At 45.4% G+C, this 20,207-nt stretch overlaps 1 protein-coding gene across 2 annotated transcripts in view; it reads right to left on the bottom strand.

The window, feature by feature from the left end:
• Nucleotides 1-7,446: 7,446 nt before the first annotated feature.
• The window catches only part of ADIPOR2 (adiponectin receptor 2), a gene marked incomplete at both ends in the record, with an annotated part of 40,178 nt that continues 27,417 nt past the window's right edge, over nt 7,447-20,207 (bottom strand). The window contains 5 exons of one of the 2 annotated variants that reach the window (XM_080706603.1): nt 7,447-7,575; nt 9,957-10,222; nt 13,528-13,715; nt 15,079-15,265; nt 19,742-19,913. In XM_080706603.1, the coding sequence (XP_080562729.1) occupies nt 7,447-7,575; nt 9,957-10,222; nt 13,528-13,715; nt 15,079-15,265; nt 19,742-19,913 (942 nt within the window). The remainder of the gene's footprint in view (nt 7,576-9,956; nt 10,223-13,527; nt 13,716-15,078; nt 15,266-19,741; nt 19,914-20,207) is intronic. The other variant, XM_080706604.1, reaches the window with a different exon arrangement.

The raw sequence follows: 20,207 nt of genomic DNA, 5'->3' as shown, positions 1-20,207 counted from the left end.
GTGTATCCTACCTTTCAGCTACACCCCCAGCCCTATTTTAATTTTAATTTTTTAAATTTGGAAACAGGGTCTCTTAAGCCAGTGCGGCTGGCTTCAAACCTGCGCGATCCTCCTGCCTCCGCCTCCCAAGCGCAGGGATTACAAGCACGTGCCACCACGCCTGGCTTAATTTTTATTTTGAAACAGGGTCTCACTGAGTTACAAAGGGCCTCACTAAGTAGCCGAGGCTGTTCGCGAACCGCGACCCTCCCGTCTCAGCCTCCCAAATGCTGGGATTACAAGCGTGCACCACCACGCCTGGTGCATTATAATATTTAAAAGTGCCTTACAGGATAGATTTTCACAATGTCATATTCACCGTCATTTAAGTCACACAAATCCTGTGAGAAGGGATGTTTCCAGCTCTGTCTCTAGCTGAAGAAACTGAAGTTCAGAGAAACCAGCTTAGAAGGCAGAATAATGTTAGTAACGGGTAAGACTTACGCGTACCGTGATCAACAACAACAAAGCGGCCAGCCACGCACCGCGCCATCTGCTCCTCGCACCCACCCTCTGACGCAGGTACCGGGTTTCACCGCAGCTTATGGATAAGGAAACTGAAGCTTTAGAAACTGGCTCCAAATTGTTGGAAGAGTATTGCGAAGATCAGATGTGATACGTTTGTGTAATCTGCCAAACTCGCCTCGCATCGAGTAAGCTAAGCACACACTAACTACACATTAACTAGCAGAGTGCTCTGTTTCATAAAGGTGGGGACAAAGAAATGACAGCTCCTGGCCAGGAGTCACAGGCGAATGTCCTAGGTGCCCGCCTGGTCCGCTGGGATAGGAAGCGCCAGGAAGCCCAGCTGCTCGGCCGCCAGCCCTCAGCGCTTCCCCGCTATGTCATGGAGACCTAATTATGACGGTGGCGGGATGAGCCTCTCCTGACCTCTCGCACCAGCCACTTTCCCCACCTGTCCTTGCCATTAACAAACATTCCGGCCTCCCACGGCTCAGTCTCCCTCAGCTGCCAACTCAGACACGGCCTGCGGCCCCTCTCCAGGACAGCGCTGTCCAGCGTCATCTTTTGGAGGGCTTGTCACCCCAACCCACACAAGGGAGCGTTTTCAGGAAATTCATCAACTGCCTTGGCCAGCTCATGGAGAAGCCAAGTGTAGAAAGTGCTGGGCCTCGCCCGTCCACGTCCACGGGGCCCCACGCCTCCACACGGCCGGGTCTGTGAGATCCCTCTTAGACCAATGCATGGAAAGCATTTCTGATCAGCTAACTTTGGAGAACTGGATATCCTCATCATCTAAGTTTGCTTTTGGAAGTAAGAACTAGAGCCAGGTGTGGTGGTGCCTGTAATCGCAGTACTTGGGAGGCTGAGACAGGAGGATCACAGGTTCACAGCCAGCCGCAGCTACTTAGACCCTCCGCAACTTAGTGAGACCCTGTTTCCAAATAAGGAATAAAAAATAGGACTAGGAGTGTATCTCAGAGGTAGAATGCCCCTGGCTTCAATACCCAGTACCACAAGAAAGAAAAGGAACTATTTTAACAGAACCATGAAATGACAGCAGGTGGCAGCCTGGCTCACAATGAAGAACCATCACCTTGACTTCAGAGGGGCAAAGTCCGCCCCTAAGTCATTTAATAAATGGGGTGCAGAATTTTAAACAGTTTGAGCCAGGAGTGGTGTCACACGCTTATAGTCCCAGTACTTGGGAGGGAGGCTGAGATCGGAGGATTGTGGGCTTTTGGACAGCCTTAGCTGCTTAGTGAAGCCCTCTACAACTGAGACCTGGTTTCAAAATAATGAATTAAAAAAAAAAATAGGGCTGGGGTTGTGGCTCAGAGGTAGAATGCCCCTGGGTTACATCTCCAGTACCGGAAAAAAATATCTATATTTTTTGAACACTTTGAACCCAGGGGCATTCTACGCCCCACTCCCAGCTACACAGCTGAGCCAATTTACTTATTTATTTATTTATTTATTTATTTATTTAAATACTGGTGGTGTAAACCAAAGGCATTCTACCTCTGAACTAGACCCTCACCCCAATTTTATTTTTAATTTTGTCTTGTGATGCTAGGGATAGGACCCAGGGCCTCACACATGCTAAGCAAGTACTTTATCACTGAGCTACATCCCATCCCTTTTATTTATTTATTTATTTATTTATTTATTTATTTATTTATTTATTGCAGTACTGGGGATGGAACCCAGAGGCATTCTATTTCCAAGCTACACCCCAACCCTATTTTAATCCTTTATTTTTGAAACAGGGTCTCACTGAGTTGCAAAGGGCTTCACTAAGTAGCTGAGGCTATCAGCGAACCGCGATCCTCCTGTCTCAGCCTCCCAAATGCTGGGATTATAAGTGTGCGCCACCACACCCGGTTCCCTTATTTTTTATTTTGAAACAGAGTCTTGATATGTTGCTGAGGGTCTTGATAAGCTGCTGAGGCAGGCCTTGAACCTGTGATTCTCACTACATGTCTGTACCACCATGCTCTGTAGGGGTAGAGAATTTTGACATCTCTTATCAGTGTTGTGCTCCTTGGGATGAACAGAACACCATCAAATCCTTCTTCGTCAGTACCAGGAATATTAGATCCATCAAATAACAATGTCATTTTCTAATTAATTTTTTTATGCTGGGAATTGAGCCCAGGGACATTCTACCTCCCAAAACTAACCGCCAGACTGATTTTTTTTTATTTGGAAATAGGGTCTCACTAAGTTGTGGAGAGCCTCACTCACTACTTGCTAAGGCTGGCGTCAAACCTATGATCCTTCTGTCTCAGTTCCTAAGTACTGGGATCACAAGTGTGTGCCACCACACACCTGGCTCACAAGGGCAATTGTAGCAATGACTAGGAAAAGACAGGTGGGCTCCCTGGGCCCAGTTTAGTTTTTGTCAAGAGCTGAATGCAGTCCAGTGCCCTGCAACCAGATATGTGGGGAACCCTCAGGATGCATCTATACTTAAAAATGAGAACTCAGGCCAGGTGTGGTGGTGCCTGCCTGTAATCCCAGTACTTGGGAGGCTGACACAGGAGATCAATCACAGGTTAGAGGACAGCCTCAGTATCATAGTGAGACTCTCAGCATCCTAGTAAGACTGTTGCAAAAATAGAAAGGGTTGGGGTAGCTTGGGTGTAGAATGCCCCTGGGTTCAATCCCCAGTATCACCAAGGAGAGAGACAGCCGGCGTGATGACACGCTCTCGTAATCCCTGCGCTTGGGAGGCGGAGACAGGATCGCACAGGTTCGAAGACAGCCTTGCTGGTTTAAGAGACCCTGTTTCCAAGTAAAATATAAAATAGGTCTGGGAGTGTAGCTCGGAGGTAGAAGGGTTCCATCCCCAGTACCACCAAAAGAGAGAGAGGGAGAGAGGGAGAGAGGGAGAGGGGGGAGAGAGGTGGGGGAGGGAGGGAGGGAGAGGGAGAGGGAGAGGACAGACAGACAGACAGACAGACAAGACAGGCGTGGCGCGCTTGCTTGTAATCCCAGTACTTGGGAGGCTGAGACAGGAGAATTGAAGGTTCACAGCCAGCCTCAGCAACTTAGGCCATTTGAAACTCAGTGAGACCCTGTTTCAAAATAAAAATTAAAATAGGGCTGCGGGTATCACTGAAACGGAGAATACCCATCCCTGAATTCAACCCTCAGCACGAAAAAATAAAAAAATTAAAAATAATGAATTCAGAATGAAAATACTGGAAATTAGTCTGCAAAAACTACCTGAGACAAGGTTAACCCAAAATCTTTTAGGTCAATATGCACTAGACAGACAATTTAATCAAAATAACAAGCTGAAGCGCAGAGGAAGCAACTTCCTTCCATTTTCTTTTCACACTTTTCTCCAATGCTGACCCCAAACTATGTATGTGCGTGCACACACACACACACACACACACACACACACACACACACACACACACACAGTCTTATTGGGAACTGAAGCCAGCAGCACTCTGCCTCCAAGCTATACCTCCAGCCCTCTTTTCTTTTGAGACAGAGTCTCACTACTAGCCGAGGCCAAGCTTGGCTCAAACTTCTTAGGTTTCCATTTTCTCATCCATCCACGAGAGTGCAATATACTATGTCCCAGCCCACAAGGTTATTGTTAAGAGTTTGGTTCTCAAATGTTCCCCAAAGGCCACCGCTGAAGGCTTGGTCTGTGGCCTGCTGTGCTACTACCGGGAGGTAGCAGGTGGCGGTACCCTTGGGCGGGCCTGTAGGGGAGGCGGGTCACTGAGCATGTGCTCCTGAAGGGTATGCGGGGTGAGGTGGGGTGTGTGTGTGTGGGGAGTCCTGGCCACCCCTTTCTCGGCTGCCTGGCCACCCTGAGGTGAGCGCTTTGCGCTGCCTCACCAGGGCCAGAAGGAGCAGAACCAGTGGCCAGTGACCAGGGACGGAGCCACACGCCCAAATCAACCTTCCCTCCAAGGCCATTTTCTTGGGGATTGTGTCACAATGCAAAGCCAAAGAACGTATTATCATGAGCTGGAAATTCCTTTAATCCAACTCTTGGGATAAGTGCTCACTGGGTTGTGTGCGGCCTGCAGTGCTGGGGTGCACGCAGGGCCTCAGACACACTAAGCCAGCACTCTACCATGGGGCTCCGTCACTGCCAGCTGCTCTTTTCGTAATGTTTAATAATAAATTTAAAACAACATCTCCATGTGTAATGTGAGTCTGGTCTAATGAAAAGTCCCAGAGTTGGGAAAGCAAGTAGGGCCCACACTCGGACTGGTGTACGCAGAAGGGACATTTCTCAACTTCCTTAATGGCGGTGTCTAAGTTGGGGCCTTGAGGACATGACCAGAGCTGGAGGGATTTAGGCTGAAGAAAGCAACAGAAACACAACTGAAGTTCATTTTCCATTTGGCTCTTTTATTAGAGAAGTTGAGAATAACAGCAAGTAGGGAAATCCCGTGGTGAATGAAACCATCACACAGATGCCCTTCTGGGACCCCAGTCTTCTACGATCCCCTAAAATGCGCTTCGTGGCTTCAGCAATTTTATAAACAGGAAGGGGGAAAATACTGAAAAAGGCCACTATTTAATGGTGAGAGAATGAAGCTGTAGAGGTCCTTACCAGCCCAGGCCCCCCAAAAGAAAAACATTAAAAATCTGCACAGAGCAAGCAAGCCTCTGACTGCTGAGAGTAAGGCATTCAGGCGCCAACCTGGTGAGAGTTCTCAGCGGCACTGTAAGGTTGAGTGCATGTTGAGGCTGTTGGTGAGCTGCACGTGGACACACGTGGGCACACAGGGCCCACACACATACACACCCGGAGGGGAGTGTGGACGGGTGACACACTGGGGTGTTGGTTTCATTTTTCCCTAAGGGTTTGTGCTATGTTGAACCAGATGCCTCCTGCTATGGCGTGCAGGGTGACGCCCAGACCACTCCTCCTCCGGGTGGTGGTACAGGGCTGCATCTCACACCCGTATCCCAGAGTGCACAGCGAGAGCAAGCCTGGCTTCTGACATGTGCTGCCACTTCCACAAAACTCAGCGAGTTCCTTCCCGATGGCCGCTATCCTACCAGGCTGTTTCCTCAAGAGATTAATACTGTTCTCCACTGTCCGGCACCACACCAACGCCTGTCCACCTAGTGCAGTGACCTCATCCAGAACTAAAACACTCCCAAGTTCTACACTGAGTTCTCATCTTCCTGGATCCCTCCAGTGGCTGGAGACTCAAAGGGGAAGGAAGGAGAAAAGGTACCAAGACAACTCTACTTAATAAATAGGAGACCCTTCCTATACTTCCAAACACCCCTTTAAGGACGCCAGCCCCTCTGTGTAGGGCCGCAGTGTTTTTTCTAATACCCAACAGGCCCAGGACGTAACGCGTTTTCCCATCTTGGACGGCAGTAACCCAAGACTCAGTGCTTTTTCGTGACCCAGCCATGAGCCAAACTCAGAATTCTATGAACCAGATTGCTGTCCCCACCATTCTCCCCAACACCTTAAAAAGGGACCCTGGGCAAGGGCAATCACTTCACTTCTAGTAGCAACTCAAACACACGGACGACTTCTGGGTTCTACCAGACTCCCTTGCAGGAACACACCACTCCCTTTTGGACTCTGCACCACACGTGCCTGTAGGGGCTCGGCTCTGAGGCTGACAACTCTGTGGTGGGCACTGGAGAGTTCTGTGTGTGGCTTCTCTGTTCATGGAGACTTGAAGTGTCTGTCATGCCAGGTAACCAAGACAGCGCACCAGATGAAACTCCTCCTTCCTAGTCCAAAGGCAGGGCTCTCCCAGCCAGTATGTGTGACCTTAGCAGGAGCCTACACAAGTGTAGACAGCCTCCTGTCGCGCTGGCTCTGAGCCAGGAGCCATGATGCTGAGGAAAGGCAGCTTTTACTCCCAGGAGGAAGAGGTGTGGTCAGAGCAATGGTTTTCGAGAGAAACGTGCGGGGTGGTCCAGAGCTCCAAGAGCAACTGTCACACCTCCAAGCGGAGAAGGGCTGCAGCTCCTCCGTGCCTCCACCACCCCTCCAGCATCCTTGGCAGGACTAGGTGGCTCTGCTCTTAGAAAGGTTTACTGCCGACCTTCAAGACTTTCGATCCTTAGAGCCTCTGTCTAAACACATGCTGCCAGCCATCCACGTGCTGATTCCCTGGAGAAAACACGCACCACTCCCGTGTGCACCGCCACCCTGCCTCTACCGTGGCCTCTACCTCGGGGCGCCTCGGGCTCGGGCTGGGTGGCCGCATGATCCCGGGCTGGGCCCATCGTCTCTGCCCTCTAGGGTCCAAGGTATGTGTGTGGCCTTCAGAAGGCACCTTGGTGCACCAAGACACTGTACATTCTGGGATACCACCTGATCCTCCCTCAGTCTTTTGTGCAAAATTGAAACAGTGTGTGGTACTTGCATGTTTCATTCTATACAAAAATTCTCCCTCCCTCCCCTACCCCTATGTTTTAAACATTTATATAAATTTTTATTTAAACAGTAAGTTAGAAATCTTATTTACATTAATTTGTTCTCCCAAAAGAGCATCTAAAATCATACTCCCGCCCCATAACTGGATATAAACGTTCAACTAAATTGGTTTGTACTACTGTTTTAAGGACAGAGAGGGAGAACGAACCACCAGCTAAACTGTTTCCCATCTTCTACAAATAAATACGATATGATCAGAAGCCAGTTTGTCAAGGGTCTTGCAGGGCCATCAATCAGTAGATCCCCAGCAGACGTCAGGGTGTGGGCCATTTCTCCTTTTCTCCAAATTGATGCACTCCGTCCTTTGAGGTATGATTTATTTTTGTTTTCTCTTCTTAGTCGTGTACCACGCGGGGCCCCTGGGCTGTCACGAAGCCCACAAGGCTGTCAAGGTGTGGGGCTCCTCTGGCGCTGGCATCAGCGGCCAGCAGGGAGGCTTGCAGACGCTGCAGGCCAGGTGCAGGGTCACGGTCCCTGGCTGCTGGTAGGTATCACAGTGCATCCTCTTCAGTGCAGCCCCCGCCAATCATAAACCGGAACTCTTGCAGGTTCGAGACACCATGGAAGTGAACGAAAGCTCCAGCGACCACAAAGATGTGAAACAGCTGATGAGAGTGAAACTAGAGGGGAAAAAGAGAAGGGGAAGAGAAATCACACATTATCAAGCCGCTCAAGACTTGCAGGGTCTTCCCACCCTGGCTCACACTGACGGGGGGGCAGGGAATGGACGTGCCTGCGCTCAAATTCAAGGAGTTCACAGATCCTGGAACATCCATTAGACAGCACATTCTGCTGAGTCGAAACCAGCTGACCCCAAAGAAACCCAGGCTCTGCCACTAAGCTCTAGACATGAAAATCTACACTTAGCACTAGAGTACCCAGTGAACCCAGGGCAAACAATGTTCAGACTCTCGCCACTGAGCCACAGTGCTCAGCACCCAGCTGCAAGCTATGATTTTTTTTTTTTTTTTTTTTTTTTGGTGGTACTGGGGATGGAACCCAGGGGCCTTCTACCTCCAGGCTATACTCCCAGACCTACTTTATATTTTATTTGGAAACAGGGTCTCTTAAGCCAGAGCGGCTGGCTTCAAACCTGCGCGATCCTCCTGTCTCCACCTCCCAAGCACGGGGATTACAAGCATGCCCGGCCAAGCTATGATTTTCTGATGGACACTTTTGTCACAGACAAGAACATTAGAATTATGAACATTTAAATGTTGCTCTGTCAGAAAAACTAAATAGATTTTTACGATCTAACGGAAAGTCACAACAAATGACTCCTTCAGAATTAAAATTCTGGATGTATATGACCAACATACTACAGCACAAGATTGACGGAAGCGGGCCTGCCAGCATGTGACGTCACTGATTTTACCTGCTCTGTTGGAAGTTTCTTCACATCTCAAGAGGATACTCTGTGCACTAAGTCTCACTTCCACAATTATAACAATTCTCTTAGTATAGTCTCAAACTTAAGCACAGTGGAAAAGAAGCACTTATCAAGAAAGAGCCACTTTTAGAAGCATATACAAGATGTAACTTTTAAAACCCTGCTACCTCCGGGCTACACTCCCAGACCTATGTTTATACTTTTTTATTTGGAAACAGGGTCTCTCAAGCCAGCGCGGCTGGCTTCGAACCTGCGCGATCCTCCTGTCTCCACCTCCCAAGCGCGGGGATTACAAGCGTGCGCCACCATGCCCGGCTGGAGAGATGTTTTATAGAAAACCAAAGGGGCTTAATTTTCCCAAAATAGGAGGAAGGTGTAAGAGTCTCGCTGCGTCAATGTCAAAATTACAATGAGATAAAATAATCTCAGATAGATAATTAGGTAATTTAAAGATCAAAAGAACTACTTGAAAATAGAATTTCATTCATTCATTCTTCATTCATTAATTCACTGGTACTGGGGAACTGAACTCAGGGTCATTCTACTTCTAAGGTACAACCCCCCATTATAGGCACACACCACCACGCCTGGCTAGATTACATTTTACAAAGAGCTAAACTAAACTTTAAAGTGATTAGATGGAGCTGGGCATGGTGGTGCACACTTGTAATCTCAATACTCAGGAGGCTGAGACAGGTTCCAAGCCAGCCTCAGCAACTTAGCGAGGCCCTCTGCAACTAAGAAAAAAAATAGAGTGGGGTGTATAGCTCAAAAGTAGAGTTCAATCCCCAATAACACAAAAATATATATAAAATAAAGTGACTAGATAATCAGCTTAGTCTATAATCATCAGCAATAGTTGAGAAACAGAATTCTAAAGGTCAGCTTTCATATTAAACTATCCAATTCTATACTGTTGAAAATGTTTCAAGCTGTTTTTAGTTATAAATTTTCCATCTATATTGGTTCCTTTTATTTTTTTTCTCCCATATCTTTTCTATTCTCTTACCATTAGCCATAGTCCAGTTCTCTAACCAGTCTCTGTCTCTGTCTCTCTCCTTTCTCCCTCTTCCTCTCTCTCACTACATATCACTGGGTTTTGGTATCAAAAATGGATTAAGTATGTACCTGGTCCCCAAGAGTCTCTGGTCCATCACTCTCATTTTATGAGAGAACTGAGAAAAAGAATGGCTAAACGACTTTCCATCACACTGGAGTAAACAGGAGCACAAGACTTTGTTTTTACAACTAGCCTGATGCCAATTCCAATTCTGCCACTTAAAAGCCATGTGCCTTAGACAAGCTGCCTAACTTCTCAAGCCTTAGTCTCCTAATCTATAAAATGACAATATTAGCAATAGTTATACCACAAAGAGCTCATGTAGTAAATGAGGTAAACCCTGTACAGCCTGTGCTAAACACTGAGTGCTCGAGAAATCTAAACTATGATTGTACTTATTACCCAGAAATGCAGCTGACGAGGGACAGAGTTAGGGCTAACATACAAGTCTCTCAGCTCTGACTCTAAAGCCTCCCGTATCCTATCACTTCCCGTCTGCCAACAGCCCACTAACAGATAGGTAGGTGCCACCCTAACCACATCACACTTACCCAGATGTCGCATTTGCCAGGGAAGAAGCGCTCAGGGATGCGTGCAGCGTAGAGGGCGGCCCCGGTGATGTAGAGGCTGGCCATGAGCATCAGCCAGCCGATCTGCCCTATGGTGGCGGCCTTCAGGAACCCCTCTGAGATGACATAGTGCAAAGTGGGGATGATTCCACTCAGGCCCAAGCCCAGAAACACTCCTAGGAACCACAAGAGGAAAAGTGAAAACACAGACAGGAAACTCAGTCGAGAACAGCACAGAACCATTGCCTCTGTCAGCTGAAAATTCCAAAGTAGGGTGCAACACAGCCTCTTGTTTTACAAGGAAAAAGGAGGTTCTTCAAAATCTGGGACACTGTCATATAACACAGCATAGCTACGTGCTTAATTCTACTGTGTGCGTGTGCGTGTGTGCTTACTGGGGACGGACCTCAGAGGCATTCTATCTCTGGACCCTCCCAGCCCTGGTTTATTTTTATTTAGAAACAGGGTCTGACTACTTGCTGAACCCGAGATCCTCCTGTCTCAGCCCCCAAGCACTGGGATTACAGGCATGTGCCACCAAGCACAACTCAGCTATGTGCTTAAAGATGTATTTACAAATTCAAGGAGCCTCCTGCTAGGCACAGCTTAGCTTAGTAAGTGAGGTCAAGGACTTAGGATTATGTTGCTAAGTACCTGAGGAAGGAATGGCTTGGAGTCTGTGAAATCTCGCTTAAATGCTCCCCTTTTACAAAGCAACCTTACATCTTACATTTTTTCTCTGAAGAACAAACATTTCTGGAATGAGGGAGGCAATGAAGGATCAGATTACTTGGGAGGCAAGCAGTATCACAAAGCTAAAAGACTTTTACTAGTAATCTATATTTAGGACCTCAAAATTAAAAACAAAAAACAAAAGCCAGTAAGAGGCAGCAGCACGAGGACCAAAGCCAGCACTCCCTCACCAAGCTGCCTCCCTCACTAGTTTATTTATCTCCAAGACAGCGTCTCAGGGAACTGCCGCGGCCAGCGTGTGGGCCTCCTGCCTCGGCCTCCTGCCTCACTGGGATTGAAATCAATCCTGGCTTGAAATCAATTTTTTAAAATGGCCCAAACAACTTGTCACCTAAATAGTTTGTCATAGAGAAAAAAACAGAAAGCCATACATTTCTGAGAGCTCAGAATTACATCAGAATGGGGTTGGAGATATGGCTCGGTGCTAGCACTGACCTAGCATGTACAAAACTTGGGTTCCATCCTCAGCAACACACGCCTGTCAGAATCACTTAGAACAGCCTACTGTCTTCAAAATCATTTATGTAAAGCAGTATTTTTCAAACTTCTGGACATGTCATAGTCCTACAAGCAACTACATGAGGTCTCAACCACCATTTTTTAAAATGAACTATGAATAAAATAAAATCACTGTAAACAAGTTTAAAGCAATATTCTGCAAAAGGTTTTTAATTTATATATACACACGACAGACTTGTTTAGGGTTGTGACAGAAAAGGTCATGATCAAAAAGTTTAAGCTGATCGTAGTAGCAGCCGCTTGTAATCACAATACTTGGGAGGCTGAGACAGGAAGATGGCAGGTTTGAAGCCAGCCTCTGCAACTTAGGCCCTCTACAACTTAGTGAAACACTGTTTCAAAATAAAAAATAAAAATAGGGCTGGAGGTATAGCTCAGAGGTAGAATGTCCTGGGGCTCAATCCCCAATACCACAATAAAAAAGAAAAGAAAAAAAGAAAAAAAGGTTTGAGTCCATTGATCTTAAAACACTCAGAAGTACATGTGTCAACCAAAGGAACATTTGCCTCAGTCAGTAACTGCCCCAAAGTTTTGACAGGTGGGGTTCAGCTGACCCATAGCAAACAAGCTGTCATTTGGTTAGCTTTCTCAACAGAAAAGGAGTTGCTACTTGCTTTGAACATTACCAAATAAGCTGCTGGTGTGCAATGATATCTGCAGGTAGATTCATAAATAAAACAGGTATCTGAGAGGAAGAGAAAAACAACAGTTCTGATTCCTGCCTCTGCTCCTCTCTACAGAAACACTGCGCCACATGTGGTAGTGCACGCCTGTAATCCCAGCACTTGGAAGGCGTTACAGGAGGATTGTGGGTTCAATCACAAGCTCAGCAAGTACTGAGACTTTAAGCAACCCAGCAGGACCCTATTTCAAAACAAAAAAACAAAACTGGGCTGGGGGGATGTAGCTCAGAGGTAGAATGCCCCTGGGTTCAATCCCCAATAGACAGACAGACAGACAGACAGACAGACAGATAGATAGATAGATAGATAGATAGATAGAAAAAGAAAAGAAAAAAAGAGAGAACCATTGCATGATCCTGTTCTTGCACTTTCTCCTGATGTAAAGGCTGTTAGTGGTCATGCCCTTCATTTTCTAAGTCAGAGGCACAGGAACTTGATTCTTCTGATGTATATAAATAGCAGAATGCTCAGCTTTCCTCAGCAAAGACGTTCTTATCTCATGTGCTCAAAGAAGGCTTAATGCAACACAGCTACTGAAGGACTACTGAAGGCCAACCCTGACTGTTGTTTATTTGCTCACATGAACACCTAAAGAAAGGTGCTTTAAACAGGAGGTTAATTGTACTTCTGGATTCTAAGTAACTACAGATCGATCAGAGTTTGGATTTTATTGTTAAATCCCCTCCACCCCCAAAAAAATGGGTGAAAGAAAATACTTCTTGCAATACTATTTATTCAAACAATGGGTGTTACAGAACAGAAGATGCAGTCCTGACTCCAAGGAGCCCCAGACCAGTGGGAGACAAAAACACGCCTGCTAACTCCATCCTCCAGTGAGAAGGCCCAAGCAAGGTGCAATGGGGGGTGGGGAGGGGGGCGCTTTCATATGATCTCCAGGTAAACAGGCTTCAACCTCAATATAAAAAGATCCTTTAAGCAAAGTGTGGTGGCACACACTTGTGATCCCAATACCGGGAAGCTGAGACAGGAGGTTCATAGGTTCTCAGCCAGCCTCAGCAACTTGTGAAGCCCTCCCCAACGTGGTGAGACTCTTATTTCAAAATAAAGAATAAAAATCAGGCTGGAGGTGGAGCTTAGAGGTAGAATGCTCCTGGGTTTAATCCCCAGGATAAATAATAAATACTGCAGAACCAACACCTTATGGATGAAATAAGGCCTCAAGTAAACAATAGGACCCAAAACACAAGACCTCACCCTGAAGCTCACCACTCCCTCAAGCCCGTTGCTTTTAAGGTAACTAGTGACTTTGAATACAACTACCACCAGGGCTGCTACTTACAACTCCCTCATGCCGGGCATGGTGGTGCACCCTTGTAATCTAAGCACTTGAGAGGCTGAGACAGGAGGATCAGAGGTTTATGGCCAGCCTCAGCTACTCAGTGAGGCCCTCTCTAACTTGGTAAGAACCTGCTTCAAAATAAAGGATAAAAAATAGGGCTGGAGTTATAGCTCAGAGGTAGAATGCCCCTGGGTTCCATCCCCAGTGCCCCCCACACACACTTCCTCAACATCGCAATGCCTGCCAAAAGGCAGACCTTTTGTAATGAATGCCCGTGTAAAACCTCCCCCACGCTCACCTGCCCTCACACCCCGATACTGAGGAGTGGCGAACATGTCCCACTGGGAGACTATGATGGCGGCGATGCCCAGCACACAGATGACAATCAAGTAGATGAAGCACGGTTGTGGGTTACAGTAGAACGAATAATAAAGCCAAGGAACAAAACTTCCCATAATTAGAAGAGCAATGCCAGAGTAATCCAATCTAGAATTAAAAAGAAAAATCCCTTTAATGCTAAAAATGACTGCCTGTTACAGGTTTCAATTAGTCCTCCACGATGAACTATCAACAACTAAGAGACAAGATGGGCTGCTTGCTTTAATCTTCTAAAGAAAGTTCCCAACAGAACTCTATTTTGTTAATTGGTTCTTTAGACAGGTGTAGTTTTAGCATTCAAAATTTGATAGGACAGTGCTGAAAGAGGAGAAACCATAGCCATATTCTAGGCCCGGTGGGTTTGCTTTTATTTCTTCATGATGCCTGTACGCACACTGTAATGTGGCGGACTTATGAAGAGGATACAGTCCAGGTTCCCGTATGGAGAATACTTTCTGTTTGTTGATTCTGGTGGCCTGCCTGGTCGTCTTCTTAGTGTGTTACTATTACAGTTAGTAATATGTCTCCTGATGGCCAGGGCAATGCAGGGAGCACAGAGAGGGCAGGGTGACTTCCCAGGTGTCCAGAGTACTTGACTAGGGTGTAGAAAAGCTGTTGTCGGGGGCATTGGTCTTATGGCCTTTGTGTGGTTCCAATGCCACTACGACCCCTTTTTTTGTCTGTTTTTGTCCCTTTCTTTGCATTTTCTATGGACCTGGCAAGGTTGTGTATGGTGGACCGAAGTGAACTGTGTAGCCATATAACAGAGAAAGGCTGAATGGTAAATCCTCGAGATTGATGTTGTATGACGGTTTCCTTCACATCACCAAGGATTCAAATTCCTTTTTGAGTTTCCACTGTCCTTGTCCTTTCCCATGAGATGCTCAAGACACACTCTTTGTGCAGAATTTTGGCATTTGGCTTTTCCTTGCTATCTGGGATTTTGGGAAGAAAATCTTTTAACCTTATATATTGTTCTCTGTATGAAATTCTGCTTTTCTTCATAAGTCATCCAAAGCTTGTTCTTTCATTTTTGCTTTCAATTTTTCTCTCCCATTTGACATCATTTTTCTAATCAAAATCCATTTTTCCACAGCCCTAGTAACGATTTTTATTTTGGACAAAAACCTTGTTAAAATGGCTGTGTATTGAGCCGGGCGTGGTGGCGCACGCTTGTTTGTAATCCCAGCACTTGGGAGGCAGAGACAGGAGGATCGCGCAGGTTCGAAGCCAGCCACGCTGGTTTAAGAGACCCTGTTTCCAAATAAAATATACAATAGGTCTGGGAGTGTAGCCCGGAGGTAGAAGGCCCCTGGGTGTATAATATTTCTCATTGTTGTAAATAGTTATCTTCTCTCAAAAAAAAAAAAAAGTTCCCATCAGACAGTATCAAGAATTTGCCAATTCTGGTGAGTATTTTCCCCTAGCCCACAGAATCACTTATCAAAATATGGACCGTGCAGATACTTACTTGGAGAAGAGCCGGGAGACCCCTTCTGAGTGGCAGTACACTGTGTGGAAGAGCCACGAAAACGAAAGGCAGAGAATGGCTCCCAAGAAAAATAATCCAAAGACCACCTTCTCTTGCAGAGGGGCCACAAAGGAGATATTGGGGCGGAACATATAAAAGATCCCCAGGCACAGGAAGAATACACAACCTAGGAAAAGAGTGGAGGAGATAAATAAAATACACCATTTGAGGAGACAGTGCTATGTACTGCTTCTGCTTTCAATTTTCTCATTTTGGCAATGATACCTGGATCAAAAGTTCTAAAGAAAAAATGTTCCCAAATTGAAGCTCATCCAAGATTTAAGTTTACTTCAAATATTGTTGGTATCAAGCCTGCTGGGAGACACAGCTCCCCCACCTAGAGCAGCGGAGAAGAGGAGACTGCGCTGCCTCTGCTCCTCACAGGCTGGTCCAGGAGACTCAAGAGCCAGGGACAGAGAGGTGTCGGCTCAGGACATTTCACAACCAGTTCTTTTTTTCTTTTTTCTTTCTATGGTACTCGGGATTGAACTCAGTGGTATTCTACCTCTGAGCTCTATCCCAAGCTTTTTAGTGCGTGCGTGCGTGCATGTTTGTGTGTGAGAAGGAGAGCGTGTGCGTGTGCATGCGCATGCTCATGCACGCTACTGGAACTGAACCCAGGGGCATTTTACCACCAAGTTACACCCTAGCCCCATCTTTATTTTTATTTTTGATAGAGGGTCAAACCGGGCATGCTTGTAATCCCAGCATTTAGGAGGCTGAGACAGGAGGATCGCAGTTCATGGACAGCCTCAGCTACTTAATGGGGCCTTCTGCAACTCAGTGAGACCCTGTTTCAAAATGAAGACTAAAAAATAGAACTGGGGGTGTAGCTCAAAGGTAGAATGCCCCTGGGTTCCAACCCCAGTACCACAATAAATAAATAAATTAATTAATTTTTATTTATTATATAAATATATTATATAATAAATATTTATTTATTTTTCCAGGTCTGGGGATGGAACTCAGGGGCATTCAACCTCCGAGCTATATACCCTGCCCTATTTTTTTATTCTTTATTTTGAAACAGGGTCTCAATGAGTTGCAGAAGGCCCTACTAAGTAGCTGAGGCTGTCTGTGAACCACAATCCTCCAGTCTCAGCCTCCCGAATGCTGGGATTACAAGCGTGTGTCACCACGCCCGGCTAAATTAATTAATTTTAAAAGAGGGTTTTGCTAGGTTGATGAGTCTCACTACTTACTGAGACTATCCTCAAACCTCTGAACCTCTTGTCTCAGTCTCAGATTACAGGTGTGCACCACCACACCTGGCTTTCCAACCCTACTTTATTTTTAAATTTTGAAACAGGATATCTCAGTTTTAGCTCACTGGGCTCAAACCTACTATCCTAGGAGGATAGTATTGGGATCACACACCTGCAACACATGGTCCACAGCTAATTCTTCATGTTGTTGTTGTTGTTGGTGGTGGTGGTGGTGGTGTGTGTGTTATTAAGGATTGAGCTCAGGAGCATTCTACCTCTGAGCTACACACCCCTATTTTTAATTTATTTTAATTTTTTTTAGTGTGGTGCTGGAGATGGAATCCAGGGGCATTCTACCTGAGTGATACCCCAGCCCTAATGTTTTTTATTCTGTATTTTGAAACAGGGTCTCATTGAGTTGCAAAGGGCCTCACTAAGTAGCTGAGGCTGTCCTCAAACCATGATCCTCCTGATTCAGCCTCCCAAATGCTGGAATTACAAGTGTGCACCATCATGCCTGGCTAATTTTTTTTAAATTTTGAAACAGGTTCTCACTAATTTTTTGAGGCTGTCCTCAACTGTGGTCCTCCTGTCTCAGCTTCCCAAGTACTGAGATTAAAGGCATGTGCTACCATGCCAGCTGTACAACCAGTTCTTAAACTGCTCTGCACTACAGTGAGATGATATGTCCGTATTGCTTAAGGGCAGGCCATTTAATACAAGAAGGCAAGGACATTTAGAACTTAAACATTTGCCAAGTGACTATGCCTTATCATTTTAATTTAAAACTTACCTCTCTTTTTTCTCCTCTATTCTGTTTTCACTATACTTATAGGCAGGAACTTGGAGACACAGTGGAATCGAGTGTGTGGTGAGAAATACAAGTTAAATGGAGAAAGGCCAGAAGCTACTTACTGCATTTACAAAGTTGTACAACCACCAGCACTATCTAATTCCAAAATATCTTCATCACTTCGAAGGAGTCCAGTACCTGCTGTCATTCCCCATTATTTATTGTGTGTGTGTGTGTGTGTGTGTGTGTGTGTGTGTGTGTGTGTTAGTTATTAGGGCTACTCCCCCTATCGACTTCTGTCTCCATGGATGTGCCTGTTCTAGGCCTTTCATGTACATGGAATCATCAATTATGTTGCTTTTTGTGTGTAGTCTTCCACTTAGCAAATGTTTCCAGGGCACACACATGTTAATACATAACAGTATTTCATTCCTTAACTTTTTGAAGAACTGCCAAACTTTCCCATGGGGCTGCCCATTTTACATCCCTCTGGCAGTATAGAAGAATTCCAATTTCTCCACATCCCTGCCAATGCTTATTTTCTGTTTTGTGGGTTATAGCCATCCTAGTGAGAGTAGTGTCTCGTATTTTTCTGGGCATTTCTCAATATACTTGATTTGCATTTTGTTAAATGGTGATAATAAACATCTCTTCATTTATTTATTGGTCATCTGTACGTCTTCTCTAGAGAGAGGTCTACTAAGAAGCTTTGCCAATAAAAAGACAGACTGGGCTACTTTAATATTGAGTCTTAAGAGTTCTTTACTAGACTATTACTGGATATATCATGTGCAAATATTCTCACTTTGTGGGTTGTCTTTTCACATCCTTAAAAATGTTCTCTGACAGCCGGGCGTGGTGGTGCACACTTGTAATCCCCGTGCTTGGGAGGCTGAGACAGGAGGATCGCGCAGGTTCGAAGCTAGCCTCAGCTACTTAGTGAGGCTTTCTGCAACTTGGTGAGACCCCGTTTCCAAGTAAAATATAAAATAGGGAGTATAGCCTGGAGGTAGAAAGCCTCTGGGTTCCACCCCCAGTACCACCAAAATAATAATAATAATAATGTTCTCTGACATATACAAATCCTTAATTTTGATTTATTTATCTAGTTTGTTTTTTCTTGGGTGCTTGAGTTTTAGATGTTGGGTTTTTGTTGTTGTTGTTGTTGCTTATTTGTTTTGTTTTGTTTTTTGGGGTGAGTGCTAGGGATAGAACCCAGGGCCTTGCACACACTAAATACGCACTCTACCACCGACACTCCCAATCCACTTTAGTTTTCAATTCTAAGAAAACTGTTGCCTAAAGTGACAAAGATTTACATCTGTTTTCTCCTAAGAGTTTTTTAGTTTTAGCTCATGTGTAGGTCTTTGTTAATTTTGTATATGGTGTGAGGCTGGAACCCAACAACTTCATTTTTTTTATATATTAAGCTACTCAAATGCTTCAGTTCCATTGTATTCTTTCTTTAACATGCAACCATGATGGGAAAATAGTATATTTCATGTTCTATTTTAAGCCAAACTAAAATTTTAACAGTGAATATTCTAAAAGTAAGGACTTTGAAAAATCACCATCATATTGCTTATTAAAGCATTATAGGCAGGTATGGTGGTGCACACTTGTAATCCCAGTACTTGGGAGGCTGAGACAGGAAGATCGATGGCAGGTTCATGGCCAGCCTCAGCTACTTAGGCCCTCTGTAACCCCCCCCCCCATACTGTACTGGGGATGGAATCCAGGGGCATTCTACCTCCAAGCAACACTCCCAGCCCTATTTTTTATTCTTTATTTCGAAACAGGGTCTGAGTTGCAAAAGGCCTCACTAAGTAGCTGAGACTGTCCACGAATCACAATCCTCCTATCTCAGCCTCCCAAATGTTGAGATTACAAGCGTGCACCACCACACCCAGTAGGCCCTCTATAACTTACTGAGCTCTTGCTTCAAAATAAAAAGATAGGGCTCAGAGGAAGAATTTCCCTGGGTTCGATCCTTAGCATTATGTGCACGCACACGTGCGCGTGCGCGCGCGCGCGCGCACACACACACACACACACACACACACAGTATTATGCCACATTTTATTTGTGTGTGTGTGTGTGTGTGTGTGTGTGTGTGTGTGTGTGTGTGTGTGGCACTGGGGGTAGAACCCAGGGACTTTTCTACCTTCGGGCTATACTCCCAGACCTATTTTTTATAGTTTATTTGGAAACAGGGTCTCACTAAGTTGCTGAGAGCCTCACTCAGTAGCTGAGGTTGGCTTCCAACTTGTGCGATCCTCCTGTCTCAGCCTCCCAAGAGTGGGGATTACAAGTATGCGCCACCATGCCCGGCTATACTACATTTTATATAACATTTTTTCCTTTGCCTGGTCAGAAGATACTCTCTAAAGATCTAGGAGAGAAAAATATGACACAGCTGTAATAAAATCTCAGTGTAAATTAGGATAAGAGTAAGCCAGTAAGAGAACTCATCATTAGAAATCTGGGGGCTGGGGGAAGAGCAAATCACAATACATTTTTCAAATTCTGTCTTTACCCTCAACTACATAAAAATAAGAAAAAATAAAGCCGATCACTAATTCATTACACCACTGATATTACATACCTAAGAGATGTGTCCAGATGTTGCCTGTCTCTGTGTGTATTCTGAAAATGCTCTTAAAACAGGCCCGGAAAGAAGGCATAGGAGGCCGGTGTCCATGCAAGAGGAAGTCATTGTCCTTGAGCCAGTCTGGTAGCACGTCATGAGGGATCACTCGCCATCGGCCTTCCCATACCTGGAAAAAGGGTTACCAAACACCTTTGTGACTTTGGTTGTCCATTTATAACACTATCCCAAACAACTCTCCTACCACACTGTTAAAACGGAAAGACTGTTTTTCTCTGTATTATTATTTTGGTATTAGGGATTGAACCCAGGGGCATTCTACCTCTGAGCTTCACCTTCATGGCCCATTTAAAATTTTTTTTTTGAAAACAGGGCCTTGCTAAGTTGCTGACAACCTCACCAAGTTGCTATGGCTGTCTTTGAACCTGTGATCACTCCTGTCTTAGCCTCCCAAATACTGGGG

This window comes from Muscardinus avellanarius, assembly GCF_963383645.1.
Source record: "Muscardinus avellanarius genome assembly, chromosome: 11".
NCBI lineage: Eukaryota > Metazoa > Chordata > Mammalia > Rodentia > Gliridae > Muscardinus > Muscardinus avellanarius.
This window is presented reverse-complemented; position numbering and strand designations above follow the sequence as displayed.